We start from the raw sequence: 20,266 nt of genomic DNA, 5'->3' as shown, positions 1-20,266 counted from the left end.
ACCATTTACTTTTCCACACAAAGGTACTTATTTATTTCTTATCTATACAGTTGTTTCAAACTTATGAGAGTAAGACCCTTGTATCAATCAGAATAAACTTGTTAACTATTGTTTAGATGCTATTGCAGCAACCCTAACTGCGCCACACTTCTTGTGGTGTATGAAGCATCTAAGCTGCTCCTCTTCCTTCATTTTCTGACAAACCAATTAGAAGCATTGTTGCAAATTGTATAAAAATGTCACGCAGAAATTAACTTTTACCAAATAGATGAATTATCTTAAGATTGTTGGGGGAGGGGCTGTAAGAAGGTCAACTCATATTGTAATAGATAATATCCATTAATAGTTTTAAATTACTGCTCTAGTTGTGATTATTTTAGAAAAACACTCTTATTTTCTCTTATACTTCAAATATCAATTTCCAGATGGAGCAAAATGGCTTGGAATTTATCTCAGAAACTAGATCATGTTGAGAGTATTTTAAAATCTTTGGACTCTGAGTATTTACGTATGAAGAAAATGGAACTCACTTTGGAAGGTATAATTTCTTGATTTCAGAACTTTTTGGTGTTTTATGTTCCAAAATGTGGTTTTGATATTATGTTTTTTTTCCCCATAATTTAGCTTAGTTTCTGTATGTTATGTGCAAAGAATATTTTGTGCGAAGTTTGCATATCAACTAATTTAAAACACTGCAAAATTGATTATTCTGATTCAAAGGTTTAAATACTAGTTTTCACAGGATATCTTAGCCATTAAAAGAGGTTCTTAAATTCTTGTTCTTTTAACTAGAAAATCGCCAGTCAAAGTGTGCCGGGTGAAAATTGCTTCCACATTTGAACGAAGCAATTGCCTGTTTGGTGATAATTTGATAGTTGATATTTTAACCCTAACTCCAGTAGATAGTATTAATTGCTAACCGCTTTTTCATTTCTTCATTCTCCTAAAATGAGTCTTATCAGTGAAACAGTTAAGTTACTGAACCCAGTTCAGCCTTATCAAAATAAAGACTTTCCCTGCATGTCAAACATTACCAAGGAATATTATCAAATTATCATGCTACGGCATGAGTTCCATTGTTGATGACGTCAGAGCCTTATTTGATTAGTGAATTTGCCATTATATATATGAGGATTATTTAGAAAAATTCAGTCTTGGGTGAGCAAGTATTTTTGATTGTGTGAAGAATTATGTTTTTTACTGTATACATTGATAATAAAAATTATTTCCAAATCTAGCAATTAACCAACCATGAGAGATTTTCTTTTTTCATTGTTCATCAATACAAAAAAAAAAAATCTAATTATATAAAAATTAATTCTTTTATTGCAAAATAAATACATTAAATTGTTAACAACTTGCTCAAATAATGGTTGATTGTTTCCAAGTTCTTGTCCTTTCAAAGAAATTTTTTTGTACCTAATCTGATTATATTTGCTAAGCTGAAACTCAATCTCTTCTATTTTCACCTCTTTGTAGACTGGGCACTATTATCTGTGCTAAACTAATCAATACCAGTGCCAAAGAGACTTAATTAGCCACCTTTTTGCTCTTGACAAGATACCTTATCTATTCAGCATGAAACTCTGGAAATATCCGATCCCAGTGTAGTTATCCAAGTTTTTATTAATTTGATTTTCGATGATTTTTCAAAATTTAATGTAAAAGATTGACCTACCTACAGGCTACATCCGGCCTGCAAACAGATTTTATCCAACTTGCAAGAAGCTTACAAACTGAAAAGGGGGGGGGGTACATTTTTTAATTTATAATATGTTTTCTTTTAAAAAATTTTGAAGATAACCAAGCCCATAATTTCTCAAAAAACATTACAGAGCCTTTAAAAAATCGGTGGGGGAGGGGGAGGAGTAAGGCTAACTAGATGATCTGAACTGAAATATTGTTGGATTATTGGCCCACCTCCCCTCCAAAAACTTAATGTGTCCTCCCTTGAATAAAAAAGGCTGGAGTCCTCTGTTTTAAATACAAAAATGAATTAAATTGTTTTAAACAAAAATAAAAAATAATCTAGGGAAAGAAAAATCAATTTCTGTAACTTATCATTTCACTTTGGTTAGCCACTTTATGAGGGTTAAATGTGACCTATTTGTTTTGTATGATGCAAACTAGAACCAATCTTCTAAGAAAACTCAAACTAACATTTTCTTGGCTCATGAAGAAAAGCTTTCTGGAACTCTGGGTTTATTTATAAACACAGAATTTATTTCTTCAGTTAATTTTAGATATGATGTTTTGCACATGCTGCATTTTCAATCCGAATAATTTCCTCTTTCTTCTGTTTTTCTATCATTAATTTAGGAAAATCCATTAGTGATCAAATTGAATCATTATCTCAGAAAATATTCAATGAAAACAAAGCTCTACTTCAAAGCACAAAACTATTTCATTTCAATGCATCTTTGAAGACCTCAGGCATTTTCAACAGAACAGTTGTTAGAATTTCAAGTAAACAAGGTACAAGTTGTTCTTTTAATTGTTTATTTGTTGAAATCATTCAATATTGCATGACCTATTATATTTAATAAAATAATTTAAATTATTTTTATTTTTGAAAAAATCTAGTTTTAGCTGCTTTAATGATCACTTAGTTGATTTTATAGTAGCAAATTTTTACTCATGATATCTCTGTTACATGTTGTATCTTTTCAAGTAACTTTTTTGCTGAACTAAACTATTGTTTTGTAAATTGCCTTCTACGATCTTTTGTAAATATTGCTGGGATATGTCTGTTCAACAATTCCTAAACCAATCTTTTTTTCCAAATATAATGAGTATCACATACAAATAACACATTTTACTGTTTTTTTTTTTTTTTTTTTGCTTTTATGGCTAATTTTTATGCAATTTTTAGTTAGATAAACCAGGGCTTAATACTTTCTGATTTTTATTGAAGCGAAATTTTTGTGAAGATAACACAAAAATAGCATATTCAGTACATTCATAAAAAAAAATTAAAATTGTCGTTTTCACAAAAATTTATTTTTAATGAGTATTTATTTATTGCTTATGGCTTGAAGCAAAATTTCCATGTTTAAATTGAATTTTGAACTGATTAATACAAAAATTATGTGTATGATTTTTTGTCTTATATTAACTCAAGGGGTTTTTTGCATCCCCGTTTTTAAGCCCTTCCCCCTGAAATAAATATGTTTAAAATAAAAACTTATTGTTCTGTTTTAAACTTACTGTTGTAGAATCTCCTTTTTTTCTCTTCTAACTGCGTATTTATTTTTCTATATACACACACATATTTAGAATTATTTTTACAATTTGTATAACATTTTTTTTCAACTTTATATAATTAAAAAAATATAAGTTTGAGGAACTTTAATCTTCTTAAAATGTTTCTGTTAAACTTGCTAGTGTGCAGAAAACATAGTCTAAATTTTCATTTTTTGTAAATAAAAGGTTTTTTTTTTCTGGTGTATTCAAAAACTAAATAAAAGTGTTTGAAAATGTTCTAGAATATATTTTAATATGAATTTAATATGGGGCAAAGTGAAATGGTGAAGTATTTACTCTGTTTTAAACGCCACCTATCTGGTAATATTTTAACTGTAGTAACACATGAAGTCTATTCCAGTAAGGAAAAAGTACTCCTTCGTTTAATAAGTCGCTTATTTATTCATTCACATATTTTGTTATTCATTCACTATTTTATTAACTTCTTTATTTTATCTCATAATAATTTATTTATTTATTCATTCATTCTTTAATCGGGTACGTTTTCTTAACTATTTCACTTTGCCCCACAGTCTCCTAATATTATTTTTGTCAAGTTGTCAAATCTGAACTTATGTTTACAGTAAGCTAATACAATCAGACTAATATTTTATAACATAAAAATTCTGACCATGGTTTACTTGTTTTCTTTCCATTTCAGACTTGAGTGATCATGAATCTTTATTAAGTGAGGAAACAATAACTTTAAGCAGAAGCGGAAGTCTTAGTCCTGTAAGCTTTGAAGAAAACCTGCCTATTAAAATTCAATCAGTTGGTGCTGCTGCTTCTAACAAAGACAAAACATGTGAAAAATCAAATTCAAAAGAAGTGATTGTTGACTCGTATTCATCAAAATTACAGACTGCAGGCAGTTCCCAAGATTCTGTTTGCCCGCGATCACATTATTCATCTCCTGATCTAGGAATAGAATCTGACCCAAATCATGACAGTTCAGCACCAGAACAAATGGAGAAACATGAGTTGTGCAAAGATACTAAAGCTGAGATAAAAATTAGACCTAAACTTGTAGGACGCCAGCCAAAAAAATCTATGTACACAAGTACTGAAACTAGCAGAAGGAGTTCAGGTATTTATATTATTTTCCCCTACAAATGCATTCACACTTCTGCATGTTAAAAAATATGTGCTTGCGAAATTCGATGAAAACCCCATGTCATGGGGACCTAAATATGAGGGCTGCAGAGTCAGAGGGAAAATGGACCGACTCCGACTCTTAAATTTTAAAACTTCTGACTCTGACTCTGGCTTTTTTTTTTTTTACAAAAACCCCAAACAGAGATTGAAATATAATTCCTTTTTATGAACGTCCGAAACGTCCCGTTTTACTGTAAACCTAAGCTGCATACAACCTTATAAATTCAATTTGAAAATCAAATTTTATAATAGTTTCAATTTTTAAAGAGATCTCAAAAGCCCCATTTTTTTTTAATGAAAAGGATTAAATTTGCTTCCCTTATAATGTTTAACAAATAGATGTGCTGATCAAATTTTGTTCTTTCAATTTTTAAAAGCTGTAACTAGAGAGAGAAAAAGCTTTCGTGCAATAAAGAAACCTTTCTTGAGAAGGGGCAGTCAGCCCCAGCGGACACCTATCGAGGGAGGGGGGTGACAACCCAAGTTAATTTAAGAATTTATAAAAACATATAAATCAGTGGCGGCTAGTGCCTTGAAAAAGTGAGACGGCCAGATCATGTGTGCACTACTCGCACTACCCCCCCCCCCCTAGTTTTTGGGGGAAAAATATATGTTTTTAATACTTAAACTTTCTTAAAATAATTATTTGTGTTAAATGAATAAAATTCATTGAATTGAGCAAAAGCTTTTTTAATTTTTATAACCAAGTTAAACATTTTTCATATGGCCAATACTCAACTTTTTTATTCATCTGCATCCAAGCTCTCAATAACAATCAACTTTTAATTATGCTCACTAGATTTTTGAAAAATGTCTTCTTTTTTTTTACATAATTTAAACACTTAAGATTTTTTACGCTAAATAGTTTGGTAGAAAATTTTGTAAATTATGCATCTGATAGTTCTGATGCAAAACATACTTCATGAAATGAACTAAAGAAATATTTCTTCCAACGTGAACCTATTTTTTCCAACCGGTATACAAATGCAGATAGATTAATGTAGAAATAATGTAAATAATTTAATATGATAACATAAAAGTAATGTGGTGTGAGCTTTTGGAAACACTTTTGAGATCTGATTCTGTATGAGACATTATGGAACGCCACTGAAATATAAGTTCGTTGCTTGAGGCACCTGGGGCCCTGCCATTTATCCTCTGGTGTGGTGTGTTGATAGTTCCCCTGTTGGGGACATGGTTTTATTTTGGCGCAGAAGATGGTTGCGTGAATGTCCGAGAGATGTGGCTTCCTCTAATAGGAGTACCATAATGGTTAGCCGAAGGCTCTTCAAAGTAAATTTCAACTAAAGTTCTTTTTTTAAATAAGTTTAAGGTTTTTTTATTTTATTTTTTTTCTATTCCTGCATATTTATTAAGTTTTATACTTTTTTCCCCCCTTTGGGGGATTTCTAGGCTATTAATTATGGAATGATATAGGTTTGGGTTTTCTTGTTTTGAAATTTTGCAATATGAAATCTGTAATTGAGCAATTTCAAAGTATTTAATCAAGGCTTCACTTGATACGTGTTTCTATCAGGCTCTGTCATTTCAATAAAAGTTGTGTGAAATCAATCAATCAAACAAAAAACCTGGTCAGACTCCAGTGACATCTGTTGAAGTTTGTGGTAACTATTATGTATATACAACTCAGGTTTTATTTTTAAAGTGAGAATTCAAAATTGAGTTCTGAAATGTTAAAGTTTATTTAAAGGCGGAGTTTTTCCTCCTGTGAAGAAAAGTGTCTGAAAAGATATTTCAGGCAAAAAGTGAATAAATATGGAACTTCATTTTCAAAAAGAAAAAAATAATAAGTTTTAAAGCTGAGGAAGATGTTTCTCTCCAACTCATTAAACTAATGTAAAATTATTTTAATCAAAAAAGTTTGATAACTTATTCTAATTTTTGCAATGAAACATTTTCAAAATTATTTGAGTAATGTAACTTTAAAGCCTCAATAAACATAATTAGGAGTTAGTTACGTTGAATATTGATCATTTCTTAATGTATGCACTTTCAAACAAGCTCAAAAAAGTTTGCTGTTTGGAAATATATGTTAGTAAATGTTTGGTTAACTGGTTTGGTATAAAACTGATAGTTAGTATGTCCTTATGATCAAAATGCATTACAATTCATATCATAAAGGAATGTGTTGAATGTTAAAAAAGAAGACATTTAAATCATTCATTATAATTTAAATCATTAGTTTAAAAAAAATGTTTTAAATTGAACCAGTAATGAATTCATCACGGAAAACATGCCAATAAAAATTTCAAAAAATCAAAAGACGGCAACTTTTTGTAAAAGATTTTTATAAACCTACTTTTCAGTATTTAGAAAAACGGTTAAAAAAATTCTCTCAAAATTTTGTTGGAATTAAACTTTTGCTTGGTAAAAAAATAAATGAAACAAAATAATAATAATAATAACTATAATAAATAAATCAATACCCGTTAAAAATATAAATGGTATTCAAATGCTTAAGCATTATGAGGAAATTTAATGAAAAAAAGAATGTTGTTGTGTTGTAAAAATTAATGGAAGAATTAACAGATGTGAAACATTTGGCATGTTTTAAAATTTGTTACCAAAATAGTCAAACATTCCGACAACAATGCTGTTGAAGTTTAAAATTTAGTGTACACATTTTAAGCAAAGCAAGTTATTCAACGAGACTCGTTAAATTGAAAAATAGTCAGCCAAGTAAATATAGCAATTAATTTAAAAACAATGAAAGTTCAATCAAAATGCTAGAAGAGCATACAATGGCGGTAGCAATTTTAGCAATAGAAAAAGTTTTCGACAAGTGGGCATGCTCCACGTCCTGATAATTTCCCCCCAGATTTTAATGTGAATATTAAAAGGCAGGAAATGAAATGTTGCCAAATTTTGAAGCCAAAGGATTACGTCTAGATATATTTTTTATTTTGGCTATTATTTTTCATTTTATTTGTTGTCGCCATGTTTGGTCTTTTGGTTTCAATAAAATAGAGCTTTTATTGTTGTCTAATATTGTTTCTTAGCGAATTATTTTACCTTTTACTGAAACTTTTATTGTCATTTTGTAGCTTGTTTCATTTACTGGGAAAATTCTTTTAACTTTCAATAAATATGTATGCAATAAAAAAAAATGTAAGAAAGCTTTGGATCCTTTTTGATGACCTAATTAATTTATTTGGTAAAACTATATATATACATTATTTTGTCTTTTTTGTGGATTTTTAATTAACACAAAGCAAAATTATATCCACCATATAAAAAAGGAACGTTTAAATAATATGAAAATCTTGTTAAAATATTTTGCCAAATTAATTTTAAATTCTCCATTATCATGTTACATAATCAGCTGAATGAATAAACCAAGCCATAAATTAAAAGTCTCTATAAATTTGTAAAATTAGAAAAGAGAAGCAAACATAATGGCGATGTAAGCCTAATTTTTCAAATTTTGCCGGTGACGATGTAAATGTAATTTTTCAGTTTTCGCCAAGGTAGAGAGAAAACATATCACCAAGCGAAGTGACATACCTATAACAAAAAAATATCGTAAGAGAAAATGTATTGGATTCTTACCGATATTGTCAGAATAAAACTATTATTGTCGAAATCTTAACGGTTGCACCATTAAGTACCTCCTTTAAATGTGCAATAAAGCTATAGTATATCTTATAAACAACAAGTGTTCCTTCCTAGACATTTTTTTTTCAATTCAGAGGAAGGGTAATGTTGGAACCCTTCTTTCAAAGTTTATACATTATATATCTCAAAAGTTTTAATCGTAATGCCGAAAAGTGCAAATGGTATTTATTCACTTTTGTTGAATAAGACTTCAGAGATGAGTTTTTACTTCAAAGATTGAACAACACATCACTTTTTACTTCAGAAATAATTTGTTTGCTAATGTAAACAAAGTTTCTCCGGCGAGCAAGTCAGTGCCTTTGATCTTTGGAGAAATGACTGAGTCGGATAAGACACCTATCCTGTGAAGCCTTGATTTAATTTAAGGTTATACAACACTTAAATGCACTGCATTCACTCTTGTTAAAAATTAAATGTTGTAACATTGCAGATTCATTCTATTAATAACCAAAGAATATATATTTTTATATCCCATTTTTTCATTATTAGATACTGAAGCCTTTGTTGGCGGAGACACACTACATGCAATAGGAATTCTACAAGAATATGAATTATTAAAGAGAGAAGTTCAAGAAAGTTTAATTGGAATTAAGAGTGTTTTATCTAGAACTGGAGATGGCTTGCATCAGATTGCAAAATATACTTCACCAAGAAAAGTAGGGGTTATTTACCATATGATTCACTCATTTAGATTAATTTTTAAAAATTTATGTGTGCCTGTTAAAATATTTCAAGTTTTCTCTGTTATCATTTTCCCTTTACTTTTTTCTTACATGGGGCAGCATACATGCACATAGCAAATACTTGCATTAAATATAAGATAAAAATTATTTCTATAGCAGCAGATGGTATCTACACAAGGCTGCAGAGCTTTAAATGCAGTATATCAAACTGAGGAGGTGAAACTAGTGATAAAGAAAATAAACTTAACATTCTCAAAGTAAAATAAGTTAAATTTGAGTTAAAGGAATCATTCCACAGAGAAATATAATGTGACTGTATTCCTTTTCATTTAAAAAATACAGTTGGCTCTCCGTTTAACAACGCTCTATTTAACGACTTTCTCTATTTAACGACGACTTTTCACAGTCCCAGATGGTCCACAGTAGTGTTAAAAGCATTCTATTTAAGGACAATTTTTTGTGGTCCCTTGAAAGTCGTTAAACAGAGAGCCAACTGTATATTGTAAATAATATATTTACTCATAATAGAGAAATATTAATTGATCTATGTAATGACAGTAGAAGATCTTATCACAGCCAAATGGCAATAAAGAGAAATTAAAACTTCACTTACTGACCATCTTCAAACAAATGTTTCATTAATTGTGCAATATCTTATGCATATATATATGTATATACATATATTTAATGGAAACATCCCACTCTTTCAAATTTTAAGACTTGTCACATAATATAAAAACCCAGTGATAAAGGTGTGATATTGCATATCACATTTTTCTGGATAAGGATTGTGTTCCCCATCTTTTTCTGTCAATTGAATCGTTTTCCCCCATTTTGTTTTGTTTTCTGGTGCATTCCCTTTTTCCTCCAGGTTCCCCTTTAAATTCCGCCCATTTTGATGTGTCAGTTATGTGTTTTCATCATTTTTCCACATTTCTAGCTTTGCATCCATGTTTTTCATTTGTGGTCGAAAATCCGTTACTTCTTCATGTACTTGCATCGCCATTAGAATTCTTTGCATCTTTTCCATAGCGTCCTTTCGTTGTTTAGGCGCCAAACATGCTGATTGGTTCCCGCACATTGGGGTGTCCGATTCAATCGCTCATTCACCGACTATTTTTTCCACTCCACTACACTCTGCCTGTTGCTCTCCTAAGGAATGAACGCACATCGGTAGCATGTGAAATTTAACGGGATGGTTCAAATATCTGCGATCCGAAATGGCGATCAGCGAAGCTGACGACTTAGCACCCGATCCGACTTAAATTTAAAGTAGCTATGTAATTCTACCTTATTTAGTATTTTTGTCATATTAACCAAGAAGAGACGTGTAAAACGTTTCAACATTGATGTAACTCAATACCGTGCATCTGATGATGACTTCCCAGTCGTGCCTCTTCAATTTGCCCGCCTCGTTGTATAAGTTAATAATCTCCTACAATATTAATAAACAGATAGCACTTGTCATGCAGCGGCGAGTTTGTATGATGTCCGATAACTGCTAGCTGTCTAATGCAAAACTATGCCTGAGTAGTCGTAGCGAAGCAACGCCCGGACCAAGGAGAATCATTTTCATAAAATCATTACCCACGCTAGCACATTCAGATATCTCCTGCCATGATTCCTCTTTTTATTTTCCTGCTTCTGAACAGTCCATCGCGTATTTGCCTCCAAGTTACGTCCTGAACTAATTTTGCAATCCAGCTCCAATTTCAATATGTTCGTGAACTTTTCAACTTTTGTAATATTGTTTCCTTATGTAAATCTCTTTTTTTGTCCCCAGGGTGATCACCGAGTTTGCAAAGCGATGTTGTCATTCCTGTGAATAGTAACGACTTTCTTCAATAAATGTTAGAATAGCCTACAATAATACTTAACATGGGGTAAATCATATCATTTATTTTAATCGTTGGGCATTCAAGGCAGTTGTTGGCCTTATGTTATTGCAGCGGCGATGCTTCCACTTCCGCAGCCTATAATGTAAATCCTTTATCTTTTGATGAATTCTATTTAATCTTCTAAAATTAGCACGACGCACCATGACAAAAGGACATGTAGACAAGGGTGTGCATGGGAGGGGGAGGGACACCTGTTGGCCCAAGCCTGAAGGGGCCCTGAGATTTGTGAAATGAGGAGTAAAATTTATGTAGGGACATGGAGGTAATGTGGAGGGGGCTTGTAAAAGACATTTTTGACAGGAGACAAAATTTCTTTGCATGCCCCTGATTGTAGGTTATAATTGCAACTTTTTGAAATTTAAAACTTTTCCCCGCCATTCCAGGAATAAACTTGTTTTCTGAGAATTAAAATATGATTTTTTTTTTAATCTGATCTAACTTATAAAACAAACTTTTCATGTGTTGTAAAGATTTGTATTATTATTTTACTATTTAATATTTGTGCATGTGCAGTTTCATTAAAACTAAGACAGCAAAAGAGATATTTCCAAATTATTAATATTTTTCACTATTTTTTTTAATGGAAAGTAAATTTGTGATGTGTAAAAGACCTTCAGACAAAAATTAATTCTGTATTGCTATAGGTTAAAAAAATTCCAGAACATACAAATTTCTTCTTTAAAAACTAATAAACTGAACTTCTATGCAAAATTATGATCAAACAAGTCTGTTATATATTATGAAATGTAAAAAGTGTTGAAGTTTATGGTTAATACAAAACTAGTAATGTCCGAGTGATAAAATTACATTGCAAACAAAAACGAGGGAGATTTATATTGAACAGGTACAATCGGATTTCAAAATGCGTTAAATCAGGACAGAAGCATCCAAAGCAGCCATAATGCGTAAATTTTACATATAATCCTTAAAAGTTGACATGTATACAAGAGCATATCTTTTTATTGCAAGGAAAGTTTTTCTATCTTGAAAGTTTGATTGTTAATATTGAATCCGCATAATTTCCCCTCATGTCTCAACTTCCCCCCATCCTAGATTGCCGGATCAGACTTATTCTGCACCTTTATAAGATACTTTTAGCACCCACATAAACTTCAAATTTTAAATACAGTTGTCTATAAAGTATTGTGAAAACTAAAACATAGCCTGAAATTTCAGCCCTGTGATCTGAGTATCATGTTTCACAGTTGCTTCCACAAAATGGTTGATATAATACTTTCTTTTGCATCTACGTGATTATTTTCCCTGGTTTTAAAGTTATATATAGTAAATGCTCCTTTTTTTCATTATGTATTCCTAAATACCAATTTTTTTGTTTTCTTTTAGAACTTAGAGTATAGCACATTTAGAGCCATTAAAGATACTTGTGCAAATATAGAAGTCTGTCTCAAAGAAGCTTATAAGCTTGTCAATAACTTTTGGATTGCGCCCTGTCCAAATAGTGAAGAATGGAATTCATTAATTCAACAAGTAAGACTCAATTATTTTTTTTTAATAGTTTTTCACTAAAAATAATGTGCCAGGACTTTTAATAGATGGTGATGTTAATCATCAGTATTTTTCATTAAAAGGTTTGATATTTTATTTCTATATAAACTTTACAAAATGCGTATTACATTTAATTGCGATATTTTGATCATTTTTCAATTTAATTTGCTGGCATAGTAGCTAATTTTTGTGTTTGATGAAAGACAGCTTTTTTATTTGCAAACTGCCTGTAAACATCCTTTATTGACATATTTGTTTGACTTTTTGCATCTTTGACAGGAATTCTGTTTTTATTGAAAGTGTTTAACAAGGATGCCCAAATTCATTTAGATGAATATATGCTCATTTGGTTTATACTCAGTAAATATGTACCTACGGAATATTAGTAAAAAAAATTTTTTCAGTGCTTGCTATACCGACGTACAGGCATTTTGCTCTGTTTTGCGACTTTAACAACAGTATTTGCAAAGGTTTACCTGTATTTTCATTATCAGCTGCAAATAAATATTTTTTAGTTAGTGAAATTTAATTTGACTTGTTTGATATCTATTATTTTTAAAGCATTCTTTAATTTTATATATTTTTATGATGTATGTGCATATTGCACCTTTCTTGAAAATTTCCTAATACCCGTTTTTTGGTATCTCGTTTAAAAAAATTCTGAATACCAGAATTGTATTGTTGGTTTGGTACTTTCAATCACTAATATCAATAGAATTTTTTAAATATTGGTTTTGGGTTTTAAAATTCAGTGAAAACATTTTTCTGAATTCGTGAGAAAAAACATAATACACATTGTGTAGATGTACCCGGTACACATGAAAATGAAAAAAATAGTACACTGGTGTGCAAAAATTAAGGACGAAGTCGAAAAATTAGCATATCAGCTGAATGAAGAGGCAGAGCAGACAGAAAAACCAGTCAGGAGATTAAGTAAGGTGATGTACGGTAGCACATGCACAGATATGCAGGCAGACGTAATGGGGGAGTGTCTGAGTAGTATAAAGCATGTTGTTGGTGGAAGATCAGTATTTCTGGCAAAGAGATTGCACGCCGTATAGCAGTTAAAATCACACCGAGTTGCTGCCTCAGCGAGAAATGGCAAATAACCAATCTGTTAGACGACATCTGGATGCTTTTACCCGAGGTCGAATCATTGGGAAGGTGGAGGAAGGCCGCAGTTTGACAAGTGTGGCTGCAGAGTTCGGAATTGCTCACAGCATCGTTTCACGACTTTGGAGACAATTTCAAACTACAGGAACAGCTATCCGGGGGTTCAATAGTGGTCCTCCACTAGGAACAACACCCGCAGATAACCGGTATATTGTCCTACAGGCGGCAGACAGCGGGAGAAATCGCTAGACACATCATTACACAGGCGACTGGACGACCGATATCGCGTTTTACCGTGGCCAGAAGACTGCACGATGGTGGTCTGTTTGCATGACGCCCTATACGGTGTGTACCTCTAACGCCTGCCCATTGGAGAAGGCGTTCCTGTGGTGCCGGGAACACCGGAATTGGAGAGACAATGAATGGGGACGAGTACTCTTTACAGATGAGAGCAGATTCAGTCTGAGTAGTGATTCTCATCGCATACTCATCTGGAGAGAGCGGGGAAGCCGCAATCATCCCTCGAACATCATTGAAAGGGGCAGGTATGGAGGTTGCGGTGTTCTCGTTTGGGAAGGCATCATGCTTGGTAGTCGTACAGACCTTCACATCTTCGACGCAGGTTCAGTCAACGGGACCCGTTATTGTAACGAGATTCTTCTTCCATATGTGCGTCTTTTTAGAGGCGCTATGGGTCTGCAGTTTCTTTTCATGGACGACAATGCACCATGTCATCGCACAGTAGCTGCCGAACAGCTCTTAGAGAGTGAGGATATTGAACGTATGGATTGGCCGGCACGATTCTCCGGATCTCAATCCCATCGAGCATGTATGGGATTTTCTAGGCAGACGCTTGGCAGCTCGTACCTTATCACCAGTAACGATTCGGGAGCCTCGATTGGCGCTGCAAGACGAATGGACAGCAATGCCTCAACAACTTAGTGACACCCTCATTCTCAGCAAGGGCAGACGCTGTGAAACCTGCCTAGCAGTGGGGGGAGATCATATCCCCTACTCAAGACCGGATGTTTCTTGCTGGACACCCATCACAGGGATGTTTCGGCCTTCAGTCGCATTGTGCTCTATGCTACTTTTTCAATAAAGCTTCTTTTTATCCTTATCTCTTTTAGTAAGTGTTGCTTACATTACACATGTCCTTACGTATTGGGGATCTTACGGTATTAAATGTGTTGATTTGGAAAGCTTTTGTAAAAAGTTATATTGAAAAAACCGTTCTGTCCTTAATTTTTGCACACCAGTGTATCTTTAGTTAATATAATAATTTGTAACCATCTTAATTTTAGTTATCTTCTATGAAAGCCCTTTTTTTATGTTTAACTGTATTGTTTTGACAGGTTGTCTAAACATCATAAAATTTCCTGGTGAGAATTTATCTGGTTTTCTTCTGTACAATATGCAAATGTAGGGCAGCCATCTTAAGTCCTTCAGTTGTGCAGCTTTCCACTAAGTTGTTCTGCTTCAATGAAAATTACAAAATAAACCTCTTTCGGCTATTTGGGTCTCTTCAGCCAATAAACACAAAGTAGACAACACAGTTTTAGTTCAAAAATGCAGTCTCGTGTTGATGCGCCTAACTTTCTAGTAAATGTTTTTTCTGTATGATGTTTAAATATCAACCTAACGAGAAGTGTATGGAAAATATTGTATAAGTTTATTATGTAATAAATATAAATTTCTTATGTAATAAATTTAAAAAGTTTTAAAAAAAATTTAAATGAATTTTCCTTTTTTTGTAAGTTTTGTATTTTCAATGTTTAACTTTATTTACTTTTGCTCTTGATTTTTTTGATGTAGCTTTTAAAAAGAATGACTATGTCCTAATTAATATACATGAAATACACAGCCAGCTCAGTCATTCCAGCCGAGGACTGCAGTTTTGTGCTTATTGGCACTCATCAGCCCGGCATAGGAAGTGACTAAGCTGGAGATGGAAAAGCTCTTAAGGAAGCCAAGAGTGCCAAACAAACTGGTAACTAATATCGAATTAACTCTGACCAGACAAGTGACCGAAACAATGGTTCTGTGCAACTCGAAGATTGAAGGCAAGGCTGAAAATACCTCCCACCAGCTCAGTCACTTCCTATGCCAGTCTGATGAGTTCTAATAAGCACGAAACTGCAGTTCTCGGCTGGAATGACTGAGCTGGCGGTATATTTCATGTATTTCTGCCTTAGCCCTGGCTTTAGGGCGGTAACTTACTGAAAATGTCCTAATATGTTTGAAATGCCGAATAGTTTTTGCGTTTCTGTTTAACATCCAGGAAAATGCCAAGACTAAATTCTATTCTAAAATTAACCTAAGATTTTACTTTTAAATGTATCTGTCCACTTTAGTAATTTACCACATTTTCGTTTGGCTCCATTCTATTCTATCTTCAACAAAGACAAAAACTAAAAAAATATCCTATGTTTAAACTACAAATTTCAAATATTCTGTGTACCGTATTATAATTTCCAATTGAACTGTTGAAAAGTAAGAAATAATGAGAAAGAGTGTAGTGTGTAATTCATGCCAAACTTCTTCATTTGCTTTGAGTAGGATATTCTGTGGTGATATGCATTTTTATAAGATGCCACAAGCCCCTGTGTGGTTGCACAGTTCGCACATGTGTAGTGTCCCCTACTGGTTAACTAATAAAAACACCCCTTAGAGCAGTTTCAAAACCTAATAATGCAACTGGAAACAAGTTTTCATGTATGGTATGAAATAGTTATAACATCGATTATTTTTTTGAATTGATTTGAAGTTAATAATTCTATTCATTAAAGGTAATCTAGCAACCTGTTGTCCTTTATAACTTACCATTCGGACATGTTTTTCAGAATCAAGAGAAATGTGATAAAATTTTGATGCTGAAAAACTCTTTGCAGAAACAAGAAGAGGAATTTAAAGTTGCAATGAATAAGTTACAGGTTTGTCAATTGTTCTCTTTATTCAAAAGAAGTCTTATTTTGGCATATAATGTTTCAGCATGCAATAAGCTTTAGATATTTATTTTCAAAAGAAAAAAAATGGTGTAAAAAAGAATTTATTTCTTTAATTTTAATGGGTGGAATGAAAAAAAACCTTGATAATTTTAAACTAATATTAGTTCAGTTGTTCTTTTCTGTTATAGGATAATTTTTAAGTTATTTTTATTTATTTTTTAAATGCCTCAATACCTGTTGCTGCATATGTGTCAGGGTTTGAAAAAAACCCCCAGGTTTTTGCTAGAAAGCCCAGTCCATCTGAGTTTTTCATCATATACCCAGATGGGCTTTTTCAAGAATCATTTTAATAACAATGTTTATTGAAATATTGTACTAAACTACTGCTTTTACTTTTTATATATCTCTTTAATTTAAAGTCGTGCATTTCTTTTTACTCAAATTTAATGTAAAAAATGGCTAAATTAAAGAAAAAATATATATGATTTCTTGAAGTTTATTTACATGAAATATTCTCAAAATTCATTTTTTTTTTTTTTTCTAAAACATGACCATTTGAGAGGAAGTCACCCAATATTCAAAAACAAATTTCGTGAGTAATATTTTGAAAAAAAAAAAAAAAAACTCCTTGTAATCCAAAGATACATTATGTGATTAATATATTTTTGAATATATTTTTTGCAGTTTACTCAAACCTATGACCAAGTTTTAAGATAAAGGGGGCAGCATAAGCAAGTAGAATATCAAGTATTTTAAAATTCATTTTCTCGAGAAGGTGGAAATCAAAAATTTACACAGGTTAAGAATTACTAATTCTTAAGCGACATGATAAATCTTGCATATAGTAAAACAGAAACATGTTATAAATATTCTGGTATATTTACAGTTTAAGGAGTATGGTAATCTCACATTTTCACCAGGCAACCTTGCATTAAGCTGCAGTTAAAAAAGAGTCCCTGTTCAAATCATTTTTCCCAATAATGTAAAAAGTTGGAAAAAAAAACTTTAAAAATTGATTTAAATATTTATTGCATATTTTGGTCTCCCAAGTATTTTTGTGGAAACCATATATGAGGCAGTGAGAAGCAAAGGGATGTCTGCACATTTTCAAGTAAAATTTCGTTCAAAGATCACGTCCTAGATTGACTTTCATTGAATTTTTTTTTCTAAATCATGCTGTACAGCAGCACCTACCAGGGCTAATAGTACTGTCTGCCACTTACATCCCTATGCTTCTCACTGCCTCATATGCAGTTTTAATTTCTCTTTCTTACTAAATTGTCCAGAAAGGAAGATAAATTTCGTTTGATCATTACAGTTATGAAATTTATTTTGTTTCTGAAGTAAATGTTTTCAATGTGCTGTAAAATTTGAAAAAAATTCACTGTTACGAGATAGTGAGTGTTTTCAAGTGGAAAAAAAAACAGGAGTGTTTTTTTTTTTTTTTTTGATCTGGTCCTGCTTTGGCGAACCCAGATGTCTGTGCAACATATAATCATTGCTAACAATATCGTACAGTGAGATTTATTTTTTAAGTCTAATGAAAAATTTTAGTTTTTGGAGTTGTACAATGTTTAGTTCACCAACATTGTACATTTCATGCATAATACATCATTACAGTAGACCCTCGTTTTATGCGGGTTTATTTTACGCAGATGAGTTTCGGTTTTACGCGGATGCGACAATGCAAACAGATAAATTTTTCTCCTGTTTCAAGATGCAAACTCTTTAAAGATTGCAGATTACACGTAATAAACTGCATTTTGGCCTGCTAATAATTGAGCTTGGCCCACTGGAGACATTTTATACAATTGGTTCCAGAGCTCTTTCCAGAAGTAAAGTTGTTAAATTCACACAGTTCGATGACACAGAACCAAAAACGTTAACATTGAACATTTTGAGTCATTCCTTGATTTCTGATTTATTAGTGAAAGAAGATTCTATCATGAAAGAAAGATTCTATCATGGAAATGATCATGGATGCATTAATGCTCTACAAAGAACCACAGAGAAAAATTCTTGACTGCTAAAAGTCTATCATAGCCAGCTGCTTTTCATAAACTTACTAAATTACTTTGTGTTTTTTTTATGCATGTTGTGCATAGAAATCGATATAAGTACATATTAAACTTATTGTACAACTAGTCATCTCTAGAATGAAGTATTTTTTTATCTACGGAACCTAACCCCTATTTTAACACAAATATTAAGTCTTTTTACGCGGTTTTGATTTACGCGGCATTTCCGAGGAATGTAACCCCCGTGTAAAATGAGGGTCTACTGTATTTCAAATGCATTGCTAATTGAAATCTTTGCTTTTCTTTTTTAGCAAGCTCAACTCGTTAAAGAACAAATGGAAAAAAAGATTTCTAAAAAATGTGAGTTCTGTGTTAAATTTTGTTTGAATATTGTTATAGACTTTGTGTCTATTAAATTTACATGAGTCACAATTTTTCTTTTTGAAAAATACTTACTGTAATAGTAAGTACCAATAGTTGGTATGATTAAGGTCCTTGACAATGTCTATAAATATGTTAAGAAAAAGAAAATAATTAACTCCATGTAGTCAATCAGAAAATGATGTATTTCCTGATTCTAGAGAACTTTTCATTTCCTATAATCCCAAACACTGCAGTTGATGGATTTATTCTAGTGTAACATTTGGCATTGCAATGCAATTACTCCCGAACTGTTAACATTGCTCCAAAGCTTGGTTAGATTTTCCAGCAATGATTGATTGAATAAATTTTTGAGTGCTAACTTGATGTTGACAGAAAATAGATAGTCAATTAATTCCTGGTTTATCCAGCTTTCAAACTTTAATTTCTAGTTTCGAGTTAGTGGTGAAAATGGCCATAAGTGGACAGTCACACTATCTTTAGTATGTATACGTATCTACTAGAGGTGGGGAATCTCTTTTTACGACTGGAGACCACTTAAGTTGATAAACCAGTGAATGCAACTTTTTGTAGGGTTTTATTCCATTATACACTTAGAATTAATAGAAAGAGACATACAAGTGGCTCTTGCCACCAATTACTGTGGAAAGAGCATGTTATGCACTAAAGTTTGTGAACATGATCCGAATGGCCCAGGCATGATGGTGTGGGCAGGCATTGTTTCACAATGGCAGAACTCAGCTTCAGATGGTTGAGAATCGTAAAAATCAAATCGTGAAAATCACGAAAATCCCCAAAATTTCGGCTTCCTAAACTGGTTTTCCCCCTTAATGTCAAACAACATTAACTACAAAACTTTTTTAAGTAAAGAAAAAAAAAAAGTACCTATTGTTTATTTGTTGATTAAAAAAAAATGCCAGTACTTCTTTTAATTCTGTATTTTCTTTTTAGTGGTGAAAACCAAGAAAATCCTCAGGAAAGCTGAATTCAAATTGCTTGAAAGTGAATGCCAAAATCGTGTACCATTGCCTAACTTTCCATCAGAATCATCCCATTGCCAAGAAAATCAATAAAATTCTCTGTGCCAAAATACAATAAGGGAAAAGAAAATATTTTTCCACTAAGAGCCACTTTGAACACAGTTTGGAAACTATTTTGCAAATTTGAATAACATTTTGAAACTATACTTTTTTTAGTTTTGTATTTAAATACAAAAATTGTAATACCGTTTTTTACAGATGCATTTGCTTGGCAACCTTTTTATACATTGTCCATTTATCATCAAGTTGTATTTGTTTCAGACATACATGTACATAATCATGAGAAAGTTCCAGTGTAGTATATGGTGTATGAAAGAATGTAAATGAAATCTCTCAGAGATGAGAATAAATTAAATTTATGTATTTTGTGCTTTTTCTTCTGCTCCATTGAATTCCAATATATAGACTGACTCTGATAAAACAATGCTAGGTCTTGAACAAGTCATTCATGTTTGTGTTGTAAGAAGAGAAGTTTTAGATTGGCATATTTGAGATGGAACAAAATTTAAGTAATCGGTCATGAGTGAAATTAGCAACCAGAAAAGCTAGCCTTTTATTTAGTTTGTGTTATGCAATTATAGGAAACCCACTTATTCTGATTACTTAATATGAAAAATACAAAAAATGTTTGTTCATAATAAAAAC

At 32.0% G+C, this 20,266-nt stretch overlaps 1 protein-coding gene across 1 annotated transcript in view; it reads left to right on the top strand.

The window, feature by feature from the left end:
- The window catches only part of LOC129222567 (repetitive organellar protein-like), a 153,837-nt gene extending 133,853 nt beyond the window's left edge, over positions 1-19,984 (top strand). Inside the window, exons 19-26 of the mRNA XM_054857081.1 lie at positions 426-538; positions 2,320-2,475; positions 3,905-4,330; positions 8,524-8,690; positions 11,960-12,103; positions 16,078-16,167; positions 18,512-18,560; positions 19,533-19,984. Of these exons, the coding sequence (XP_054713056.1) occupies positions 426-538; positions 2,320-2,475; positions 3,905-4,330; positions 8,524-8,690; positions 11,960-12,103; positions 16,078-16,167; positions 18,512-18,560; positions 19,533-19,654 (1,267 nt within the window). The 3' untranslated portion in view covers positions 19,655-19,984. The remainder of the gene's footprint in view (positions 1-425; positions 539-2,319; positions 2,476-3,904; positions 4,331-8,523; positions 8,691-11,959; positions 12,104-16,077; positions 16,168-18,511; positions 18,561-19,532) is intronic.
- The last annotated feature ends 282 nt before the right edge of the window (positions 19,985-20,266 follow it).

The sequence above is a fragment of the Uloborus diversus genome, chromosome 5, assembly GCF_026930045.1.
Source record: "Uloborus diversus isolate 005 chromosome 5, Udiv.v.3.1, whole genome shotgun sequence".
Classification (NCBI taxonomy): domain Eukaryota; kingdom Metazoa; phylum Arthropoda; class Arachnida; order Araneae; family Uloboridae; genus Uloborus; species Uloborus diversus.
This window is presented reverse-complemented; position numbering and strand designations above follow the sequence as displayed.